The following is an 11,697-nucleotide window of genomic DNA, read 5'->3' on the forward strand; positions in this document are numbered from 1 at the left end:
CGGTGCCTCCTCCTCAGGACCCAGGACCCCCGACCCCAGGTCCCTCCTCTCCCAGGATCCAGGAGTGGAGGCCCTCAGCCCTTCTTTCTCAGACAAGGAGTCCAGTTCCCCCCTGGAATCCAGAGTTATGGCCCAAGGCCGCTCCTGTCCCTAACTCCTGGCTCTTTCCCAGCTGACTTCACATGCAGGGGTAGCCTCTTGACCTCCACTCTGACCCTGCCCTCTCTGGGGGGGCCCTGCCCTCTCCCCAGTCCAGGTTCCCATCCCAGCCTTGACGATGACCCTGGCGGCTTCCTCCCAGCGCTCCCAAATCATTCGCTCCAAGTTCCGATCTGGTGAGAGGCTTCTCTCCGTGTGTGTGTGGGGGGGGGGGGGGAAGGGCGTCCCATCCTGCGTCTTGAGAATGCTCTAGTCTGGGGTGGGGGTGGGAGGGGACCCAGGAGGCATGTGTTTTCTGTGCAAAAGGTCACTTTGCGTAAAAGAGGCCCTAGCAAAGGGGTCAGGTTGTGGAGGATTGATGAGTGTGCAAATGGCTAGTACAATGCTCAGGCGAGCAACGGGCAGTGGGTGGCAAGGGGTGGGCGTGTAGAAGATCAGGCGCTGCAAAGGCACCAGCGCTTAAGCTGAACACGTGTGCAAAGCGGAGGAGTGGGCAGAGTGGGGACTTTGGAGGACCGTGTGGGAGTGTAGGTGAGAGGACAATGAGCTATCAAGCCTTGAAAGTGTCAAAAGTCCTGTTTAAGGTCCCAGGGCAAGCGGAAAGTGTGTAAGTGGATACAACTGGGGGTGAATCCCTGAGTAGGTAAAGGATACTTGAGTGTGCAAATGAATGTGCTTATGGGGTTGGGCGGGTACAAAGTCACCAGTAACCAAAGAGCAAGGGCTGTGCAAAAAGGTACAAAAGTGCAGAGAAGTGTGCAAAGGGAGACCCTTGCTCCAAACTGGGGGCCAAATCCTGACTGTGCAAGTAAAAGTGTTGACGTGGCTGGGTGGGTGTGGACGCAGAATGAGCCAAGGATGAAGAGAGTAAAAATGCCCAAGTGCACAAAAGTGGCAGGTGTGCAAAACTAGAGCCCAGAGAGATGAGGGCTTAAAGGGTGGGTGTTCAGAAAGGGGTGATGTGGGAAGACCCAGAGGTAGCACGGAAGGCAGCAGGCACATGCAAAGCGGGATGCACAGAGGAAAGGAGGCAAGCTGCAAACGGGACAGGCTGCCGAGACGGCAACCATGCCAGATGTGGGGTGGGCACACCTCGTGAAGGGCGCAGGTGGAGCCAGGGGCAGGCCTGCCTGCTGCCTCCACGCTGGCTCCTAGCCCCAGAATGGCTCAGGCCTGCGGCGCTGGCAGGGAGCAGGCAGGAGGCCCAGGAAAGGGAGCAGGCTGCCCGCCCACCCGCCTGCACGGGGTGTGTAAGGGGGCTGGGCCCAAGTGTCCCGCCAACAACTGAGGCTCCAGGCCAGGCTCCTGGACACTCCCTTCCCGCCTTCCTCCTCCCACCTCCCTCCTCCCACCTCCCTCCTCTCTGCACAGTCCTCCAGCTTCGGATCCACAGACGGAATCAGGACCCGAGTAAGTGTGGGCCCTGAAAGGGAGGGGATGGTGGCCCCACTACCCTGGGACACCGTGCGGTACAGCTGCCACACATCCCCCACTGGTTCCTGCGTCTCAGCCCCTAAGCCCCAGGATAGCCTGAAATCCCATCCTGTCCTTTCCCAAGGACTCAGGAGTCCAGGTCCCTGGCCATCCCACCCCTAGGAGCTCTGCTTCCTGCTCCTCAAGCTTTCCCACCCCAAGGAGATGCCCGAATTCAGATTCTGTTTCTTTGGGGCAGACAGGCGTCCAGACTCCACTCTTGTCACAGATAAGAAGCTCAGGATGTAGCTTTCAGCTTTTCCCTCTCCCAAGAACCAGGACTGCAGGCCCCACCCTGTCCCAGCAAAACCCCAGATATCTGCGATCCTCAGCTACCACATCCCCCTTGGTGACCCACAACATCATTTCTGCTTTTCTTGAGAATGGAAAAATCTAGGCCCCAGCACCTCCGCCCTCAGATCCAGGAGTCCCAGCAACCAGCTCCCACCGTTTGGGTTTTGCTCCCTGGGCCTGGCTCCCGCAAGCGGGGGCCTCCTTTCCACACAGCCTTGCTCCTCCCTGCCTGGCTTGCTGCCTGCAAGCCTCTCAGGGTCCTTCGCCGCCTCTCCAGTCTCAGATCCAGACCCGTGGATCTCAGCCTCAGGCCCGGCTCCTGCCCCAGCCTCGGCCTCGGCCTCGGGCCCTGCCCCTTTCCTCTTCAGCCCTGGGGTCCTGCTCCCTGAGCCAGAATATTGTCCTTGGAGGTCTCCAGAGAAGGTAAGTTTCCACTGGAGTGAGAAGTCCCTCTGAGAGTCTAGCTTTGCTCCTTGCTGCTGCCCCTTTCGCTCCTCTCTGGCGATGCCAAGCTGACCCCACACCTTGCCTGTGGCTCTCAGTCACAGCACCTCATACCTGCTTTTCCAGGAGTCTCTCAAGGTCTCCCAGCGTTGGAGGGAGTCCAAGCCCAGGGGGAATTTGACGAACCACCAGTACATGCCCCCAGAGCCGAGACAAGGACCCAGGTTAGACCCCCAAGCCGAAGAGGGGTCATCCCTGGGTCCTCCCAGGCCACCTCTGTGGGAAGGGACAAACTCACAGCAGCCACATCCTAGGTATGACTCCCATTTCTCTTCTCCCAGGACCCAGAAATCCAGGTCCTAGCATTCTCCTCTCTCAAACCCAGAGTCCGAAACCAGAGGAGTTTGGCCCGAAACCCCCCTGCCCTCCCCAGGACTCAAGAGTCCAATCTCCCAGGCCCTCTCCCTGCAGACCCAAGAGTCTGAGTTTCCATTTCCAACCCCGGCTCCCTGCCCCATGCACAGAAATCTAGCCCCATGCGTTTGCTCCTTCGGAGACCCAGAATTCTGGGCCCTTAGCTTCCCGCATCTTCTCCAGCCCGTCTTTGAGGACCCCAGAATGCCTTTTCTCCCCCTGTCCCATCTAACCTTTGTTTCCCGCTCACGACTATCGCCAGGATGAAGCCCACTCCCCTCACTCCCTTCCCGCCAGGAGTCCCTAGCCCCTCGCCTCCTCCACACAAGTTGGAACTTCAGACCCTGAAACTGGAGGAGCTGACGGTGAGTTTGGGGTGTGACTTCCCGGGCTGGTGCTTTCTTTCGGTGGGGACCAGAAGTCTAACCCCGCGGCCTCTGCCCCATGGAAATCCAGGAAATCGGATCCTCAGTCCCATCCTTTTTAGGGTCCCAAGAGTCTGGACCCCCAGTCCCTCCGTTCTCGGTTTCCAAATGTCCTGCCCCAGCTCCCGCCTGCTCCCCGGAGCCCGCCCAGCACCCCTTCTCCCTACCCCCTCCCCAGGTCTCAGAGCTCCGGCAGCAGCTGCGCCTGCGGGGCCTCCCGGTGTCTGGGACCAAGTCTATGCTCCTGGAGCGCATGCGCGGCGGCGCCCCGCCCCGCGAGCGGATGAAACCGCGGCGCGAGGACAGTCCCGCGGGTGCTCCCTGGCCGCGCCTCAGGCCTAAAACTCTGGGAGCCGCCCGGCGGCCGGGCTCGGTGAGGGCGGGGCTGTGTGCTTGTGGACCAATGGAGAGAAGGCAAAGTGGGACAGGGCGGGGAGTCGGAAAAGAATAGCCAATGAAGTGTGGGGGCGTGGCCCAGCCAAAAGCTGTGTACGCGAGGGGGTGTGGCTCAGAGCAACGGAGGGGCGGATCTTTAGGGAGAAGAAGCCAATGACAGAACGGAGCGAGTCCAAAAGTGGGGTCCTCAAGCAAAGGGCCCGGACAGGACCAGGGGGTGGAGCCAAAGATTGCGAGTAGGTGGGGTTGCGCCCGGTGGGCGTGGCTTATAGGTACTGTCCCTGGCGGTTCTAGGTCAAGCCAAATCCAGCCTCTCTCAGGCCACCTCTTCCAAGTGCTGCAGACACCCTTGTGACCGCTCCAGCTCCGGCTGCAACTCCGGCTCCGGCTCCAGCTGCAGCTCCAGCCCTGACACCTTCCTCAGCACAGACCTCAGCGGCCCTGACTCTGGAGGAGGAGCTGCAGGAAGCGATCCGAAGGGCGCAGGTGAGGGGGTGCGGGTCGAAGGGGGGCTTGGGGTCTCGGGTCAGGTTCCAGGAGGGAGTCCCGGGTTCACGTCGAGTCTGTCCGTCCGCAGTTGCTACCGAACCGGGGCATCGATGACATCTTGGAGGATCAGGTGGAGCCTGATGGTAAGAGCCCAACTCTTAGATCTGGGGGAGGAGGAGGCTAAGGTTTTGGGCTCCCGCTTCCGAGGGAGGAGTGGGCTGGGGAACTGGACTCCTGGAAATGAGGAATAGAAGGCTGGCGCCTGGATCCCTGACTTCCTACGCTCACATCCCATTCCTTTCCCTGCAGACAAACTGCCCCCCATACCCCTGGACTTCCCCTGCTCCTTCAACGTGCTGTCCCCCTCCCCGGACTCTGAAGGCCTCTCATCTGTCTTCTCCTCTTTGCTCCCGTCCCCTTCGAATTCCTCATCCCCCTCTCCCAGAGGCCCCACGGACTCCTTGGACTGGCTGGAAGCCCTGAGTGGGGGGCCTCCACTGGGCTCTGGCCCCCCAGCCCCTAGCATCTTCTCTGCTGACTTATCTGACTCCAGTAGCACCCGGCTGTGGGACCTGCTGGAGGATCCATGGTGACGGATTCTAGGGCTTTCAGAGACTAAGAACTGGTGGGGGTAGACAGGTCACAGAGAGAGACTCCCTGAGGGTAGGGATGAAACATCCAGCAGAGCCCCTCCTCCAGACAGAGAATCAGAGAAAAGCCCCATCCCCACCTGGCCCCTGAACTGCCTGAACTTTGCCTGCCTGACCATATACAATCCCTGTTTATGGTTGTATGGCCAGGGCGAACAAGCTGCTTGCTGCTTCCTTCAGAGACTTCATGGATGTTTTTATCCCCGCCCCCGCCAGCCCTGCCACCCAGTAGATAGCTGCCTGTTGTCTGGGGAGTCTGGAAGGTGGTGATGCTTTTTAGATGCAGGAGAGGACCAGGGAAGGCTGGGGAGGGAGGATAGGGGAGCCAGACCCCTGAGTTCTAGTTGGAGATGAGAAATCAGAAGCCTGGTGTCAGAGGTTAGCTACTCTTGGAAGCAGAGCCTGAGACAAGATTCATGTGCTAGTGATTTATTAAAGAAGTGTTCCTAGGAGAAACCATTAAGGGAGCTGGGGAAATGGGACAGCAAAGGGGAAGAAGAAGAGCAAGAAGGAACTTCAGGTAAAGTCCCAAACTCAGCCTGATCACGTGGGGAGCTCTGGAGCATAAATTAAGTTGCATAGTCTTTCCCACCGTGAGGCATATGGAACTGCGCCTTTGTGTCTCCCTGTTTGGGCTTATGATTGCTGAACAACAAACCACCCTAAAACTTACAGTCATAAAACAATAACTATCTATGATCACACACAATTGCATGGGTTGTCTGGGCTCAGCGGGGCAGTTCTTCAGCCCCACATGATGTTGGCTAGATTTGCAGTCAACTCAGGGCCCAACTGGGCAGGGACATCCAAGATGGTGCACTCCGATGTGTCTGACAACTTGGTGGGGATGGCTAGAAGGATGGACCCAGCTGGGTTGCAGAGACATCTGGACCTGTCTCATTCTCCAGGCAGCATCAGAACTGTCCCTCTCCGTGTGGTCTCTCCAACAGGAGACTTCTTACATGGTAGCTCAGGGCTCCCAAGAGCAAGCATTCCAAGAGGAGAGAGTAGAAGCTACCTGTTTTTCAAAGCCTAGGCTTGGAACGGGCACAATTTCACTTCCACTAACTACCTCCTATTGGTTAATGCAAGTCAAGCCAGCCCAGGCTGAATGTGGGAGGGTTGTGTGAATATCAAGTGTGTGGTCACTGGGGGCCATGTTTGAAGACTTCCCACTACCCCACCTCTAGTCAGTCATGGGCCATGGATCATGGAGGGAGGTAGGGAGGGAGGACATAAACTCCCAGGTACCTCCAGCCCCAGGGCAGCCCTGGGAAGGTCATAGGGTAAGCCGTTAGCCGCAAAGTGTTCTAAAATGTGAGTTTTATTATTATTCAGGTAAGGCGAGGCCATCAGATCAGAAGATGGTCTCCACTGAAAAGAGAGTTTGTTAAACTCACAGATCCAAAGGTAGGGGGCACTCTATACCATGCAGGGACACATGGGAAGCACCAGTTGGTCAGGAGACAGGGAGGGAGGAGACCATGGGAGAGAGACTTTGTTGTAGTTTCTGGGGGAAGAAAAAGATTAGGGAAGATAAGCAGGTTTAGGATTGGCTAGTTTAAATAATTTCAGCATGTCCTGGGGCATAGAGGCTGTCCTGAGTATTCTGGTGCCTGGCCCTGGGGTAATCAGCACAAGGTGGACAGTGGCTCAGAGTGTAAGAGCTAATAACGGAGGTGGTTGGGGTTGTAAACTAAACACAAAATCCTAAGCTCCCCAACCATTAAATGGACCCCTCTCTTGGCCAAGAGGACCCCAGAGAAACCTGAAAAACTGAGTTCCCAGCCATGACAGGACGAGAGGTCAGACATTCCTCATTACACCCCTTCCTTTTTGGAGTTTACACCCAACAATTGAAGAGCATTAATGTTAAAATAGAGATCATAAGACTCGCAGCATGGTCTCTGTGGCAATAAGATACCAAATAAAAGAAGACCTAAGGCCATGCCAGGCAAAGGCTAAGTCATGCACCCCTACACTTAAAAAATAAGCTATGTTCTAACTGTTACAAAGTTTTTCTTTTTCTCTAACAGTTAAACAAACACTGGCCTCAAAATGAGCAATACTGAATAATTTACAGCTCACTGCCAGACACTGACCCCACCCCTTCTTCCACAAGCCGTAACTACAACTTTAGTTAGACAACAGATTGATTTTTCAGGCTGTAACCTTTTATAAAAAATAAAACTCTCCTCTCCAAATTTATAAATCTTATAATTTTTAAGATAACAGGGTGTGGGCTCTGGATTGGTTGGTTTGCACAAAAAAAGCATACTCACAGTGAGTTCTCTGGCAGTTGACTAGCCCTGGGAGGGGCAGTCCCCACAGTGTCAGCAAGGCCCCAAGATGTCAAAGCAGCAGAAATTCAGAAAATAAAAGGGCATGATTGCTCACACCTGTAATCCTAGCACTCTGGGAGGCCAGGGCGGGAGGATTGCTTGAGGTCAGGAGTTCGAGACCAACCTGAGCAAGAGCAAGACCCCATCTCCACTAAAAATAGAAAGAAATTAGCGGAACAACTAAAAATAAATAGAAAAAATGAGCTGGGCATGGTGGCGCATGCCTGCAGTCCCAGCTACTGGGGAGGCTGAGGCAGAAGGATTGCCTGAGCCCAGGAGTTTGAAGTTGCTGTGAGCTAGGCTGACGCCCCGGCACTCTAGCCCGGGCAACACAGTGAGACTCTGTCTCCAAAAAAAAAGGCATGATTAATACACCAAGCACACAGAAAAAATTGGGGCCTGGCTGCACAGAATTGATAAAAGGAATCTGAGGGGACCTGGGAGGGCCACCAACAGTGCAACAGTGTCCACTGTAGGTGGAAAAGAACAGCAGATCACGCATGTGGGATATGACCTAGAGCCAGTGACTTCTTGTCCTCAGTTTCCTCGTCTGTACCTCAGCCCAGTGCGGGTGAGAGTGCTCACTGAGACTGTCCACAAACCGGTTTTCTCTTCTCTGAGGGCGCAGGCCGGGGACTCTCCTAAATCTGACTTCAATCCCCACTTATGACAACCCTGGAATGTGTGACACTGGGCATATATATCACTCCCTTTCTCTAATCTCCAGTCATCTCACCTGGAAAGTACAGGTGACATCCCCCTGGCACGTGGGATGTGCAGATAAACGTCAGTCACCATTATAAGCTGCTGATCGACAATTCTAGCACCTCAACGTGTGTGAACTCTAGTGGACCTTAGAGATCCACAACCAAAAAGGGAAGGGAATGAATGTTATTACCAGGAGGCAAAGGCAATCTTTGGTGTCTTCCAAAGCAATCAGGTGGGATTTGTCACACATTCCGGGGTTGTCATAAGCGGGGATTGAAGTCAGATTTAGCAGAGTCCCTGGCCCGCGCTCTCAGAGAAGAGAAAACCAAAAGCCTCACTGTCTGCTCTGGCGAAGCTCAGAGATTTGCAAAGAGAGAGAGAGAGTCACAGTGCAGTGTCATAAGTATTTTAATGGCAGTGGTACAAAGGATTATGGGTCCCTGACTCCCAGAAGCGGAAGGAATGGGAAAGGTGGGCAGAGAAAGCATCTCTGCTGACGCAGGAGGAGGGGGAGTTGGTTGGAGGGATCTCCTGGAAGACAGCGTCCTCGCAGAGCGAAGAGAGCCTGCAAAGACCTGAAGCTGGGAAGGTCGCCCGCGATTGGGAGCCTTGTGGAGTCTGCCTGGCGGGAGGTGGGGGGCTGCTGCCCGGTTGGGCTGAAAACTGGTGGGGAGGGGACAGCCAACCCTGGAAGGATCAGGAAGGGTGTGGCGGGGTTGTCCCCATTTCCGCCTGACTCAGGCCACTCTCTGTCCCCATTTCCGTCTGACTCTGCCTCCATTTATTCCGTCCATATCTCTTTCTCGTCTCTCTCCGACTTGCCCCTGGCCGGTCTCTCCCGGCTGGCTCCCTCCCCACTCCCTCGGGCCCCTCCAGTCTCCGCGCCAGGCTCCCCTCCGCCGCCCGCGCTCCGCCCCCATCTCCCGCGCCCGGCAGAGGGCGGCCTTGAGCCGAGGGCGCGCCGGGGCCCCGGGAGAGTCAGGGCGGGTGTGGCTGCCGCAGGCCCACGGGCTGTGCGTGCGGGAGCCCCGAGCCCGACGCAAGGGCGTGCGTCCCGCCCTGCCCACCGTCGCCCACCCCTTCTCCAAAGATTTCATCCCTCCTTCCTGCTCTTGGGAAAACCGGGGCCGGGAGGTCAGACCCGATTGGTTGGACTTCGACTACTTTGCCAAATGGCTGTGCCCACCCATGTGCCCACCATCAGCACACCAGGGTCGCATCGCCATTGGGCTGTGCAGCTTTCTTCTTCTCAGTCTGCTGGGCTGTTACCTGTGCTATTCCCCAAAGTTCATTTCTCCCTCCTGGTTGATAATGGGGACTCCCAGACACCAGGCAGCCTGGCCATGAGGACCCAAGAGCCAGGGCAGGGAGGGGGCAGGGGGCTGAAAACCTGGGAGGAAAAGAGGAGAAATGGGAATCTTGAACCTTCGTGCTCTAGATGGCAAGACTGCCTCCTCCTCTTGGGCCAGAAAACCATCTTCCATGCCAGACTTGCATTCAGACCTCGAGCCCTTCCTCACTGGGGACTCGGGACCAATCACTTCCCCTCTAGGACATCATAGCAGACCTTACTCCTAGGTATTATTCCCAAGAGAAATGAAAACATATGCCTACACGAACACTCGCATGCAAATGTTGCCAACAGCATTAGTCATTATAGCCCCAAACCGGAAACATCACAAATGTCTATCAAATGCCAAATGGATTAAACATGGCATGGTGCATCGGCACCGTGGAATACTCCTCAGCAACGGAAAGGGAGCGAACGACTGATACATGCACGAGCGTGGGTGAATCTCAGACTCGTGACACTAAGTCCTTCCTTCCTTCCTTTCTTTTTTTTTTTTTTTTTTTGAGACAAGGTCTCACTCTGTCCCCCAGGCTGGAGTGCAGTGGCATGATCGCAGTGGTGTGATCACAGCTTGCTTGCTGCAGCCCTGAACTCCTGGGCTCAAGTGATCCTCCTGCCTCAGCCTCTCACACTTGCTGGGATTACAGGTGTGAGCCACCCCACCTGGCCTACACAAAGTTCTAGAAAAGATAAAACCAAAGTGACAGAAAGCAGATCAGTGGTTGCCGGGGGCTGGGAATTGGGAGATTAACTTCAAAGGAGCACAAAGAAACTCTTCAGGGTGATGGGAATTTATTTATTTTGATTGTGCTGCTGGTTACACAACTATACAATTACCAAAAAATCACACTGGCCCCTGAAGTGGGTGAATCTTTTCTTAACAGCCTTATTAACATATAATTCATATACCATACAACTCACCCAATTAAAATGTGCAATCCATTGCTTTTAGCATATGCATAGAGTTGCTTCTCCATCTCCGTATCAATTTTTTTTTTTTTTTTGAGACAGAGTCTTGCTCTGTTGCCCGGGCTAGAGTGCCGTGGCATCAGCCTAGCTTACAGCAACCTCAAACTCCTGGGCTCAAGCAATCCTTCTGCCTCAGCTGCGCCACCATGCCCGGCTAATTTTTTCTATATATTTTTAGTTGATCAGCTGATTTATTTCTATTTTTAGTAGAGACAGGGTCTCACTCTTGCTCAGGTTGGTCTCGAACTCCTGACCTCAAGCGATCTTCCTGCCTTGGCCTCCCAGAGTGCTAGGATTACAGGCATGAGCCACCGTGCCCGGCCTCCATAATCAATTTTAGAACATTTTCATTACCCCAAAAAGAATCTCCATTCCCTTTAGCTGTCCCTCCTAATCCCTCCCACTCCTACGCAACCCCTGATCTACTTCCTGTCTCTCTAGACTTGCTTACTCTGGAGATTTCATATAAATGGAATCACACAATAGGTGGCCTTTGTGTCTGGCTTCTTTCACTCAGCGTAATGTTTTCAATGTTCATCCACCTTGTCGCGGGGATCAGAGCTCTACTCCTTATTACGGCTGTCTAATACTCCACTGTGTGGACAGACCACATTGCACTTATCCGTTCAGTTGATGAACATTTATGTTGTTTCTATTTTTTGGCTACTCTGCACAATGCTGCTAAGAACAAGTGGGCAAATTTGATTGTGTATAAATTATATCTCAATAACTCTGGGGAACAAATACCAGGCAGAACTAAGCTGTTTTGTTTAGAGACACATCCAGATAAAGAAAGGCAGGAATATGCCAACAAAAGTAAGTCACCATCAACTCCAGTGGAGAGGGAGAGGCTTACTGGGCATTTCTGGTTCCTGTCAGCATCCCAGGTGTCAAGGGTTGACTCAGCAGACCTGTGTTGTCCAAACCCTGCACATTCCAAAGAAAGATCTGGCCCTTGACTGGCTGCTGGGAGGTGACCTCTAAGTGCTTGGAATGACCTGCCCGATAAGAGTGTCTTGGTTTACCTGGACTCTCGGGCAGTGCCAGATAGTCTATGCTAACAGTGCGACTTATCTGGGGGGCCTTGGGCCACACTGTATCAGTTCGAGCTCTGGAGGGACTGGAGACTGAATTACGAAGGTCAGCCACCTGGGTATTCCATGTCAGTGTGACCCTGAATACCAAGGCTTGGGTGAGCTTCCTTGATTGACAATACTCCCTAGTGTCGTCACACATCTTTGTTGGGAGAATTAAGTGCTGTCCATGCAACTCCACCGGGAGAGGACAGCTGGAAATTTGTGCTTGGTCTCTCCTGGGCTCTGCGCTGTGTATCTTTTACCTTTGCTTAATTTAATCTGTAACCCTTCACTGCTGTAAACCATAATCATGAGCATAACAGCTTTTCTGAGTTCTGTGAGTTTTAATAGCAAATTATTGAACTTGAAAGTGATCTTGGGAATTCTCAGCATACCAGGTCTTAACCTGGATGGGAATTGAACAGGCTTACTGCTCTATTATTCTTTAAATTGTATGCATTTTTTTTTTTTTTTGGAGACAGAGTCTCACTCTGTTGCCCAGGCTAG

General features: G+C 54.1%; 1 protein-coding gene across 1 annotated transcript; it reads left to right on the plus strand.

Moving 5' to 3' along the window:
* The first annotated feature begins 277 nt into the window (after window positions 1-277).
* On the plus strand, window positions 278-4,798 carry MAMSTR (MEF2 activating motif and SAP domain containing transcriptional regulator). The gene is made up of 9 exons (XM_012643246.1): window positions 278-335; window positions 1,531-1,569; window positions 2,204-2,349; window positions 2,497-2,684; window positions 3,047-3,149; window positions 3,388-3,582; window positions 3,900-4,091; window positions 4,183-4,237; window positions 4,404-4,798. Exons 1-9 carry the CDS (start codon window positions 278-280, stop codon window positions 4,685-4,687), a joined length of 1,260 nt encoding a protein of 419 aa, XP_012498700.1. The 3' UTR covers window positions 4,688-4,798.
* The last annotated feature ends 6,899 nt before the right edge of the window (window positions 4,799-11,697 follow it).

Source organism: Propithecus coquereli, unplaced genomic scaffold (assembly GCF_000956105.1).
Source record: "Propithecus coquereli isolate 6110/MARCELLA unplaced genomic scaffold, Pcoq_1.0 Scaffold193, whole genome shotgun sequence".
Classification (NCBI taxonomy): domain Eukaryota; kingdom Metazoa; phylum Chordata; class Mammalia; order Primates; family Indriidae; genus Propithecus; species Propithecus coquereli.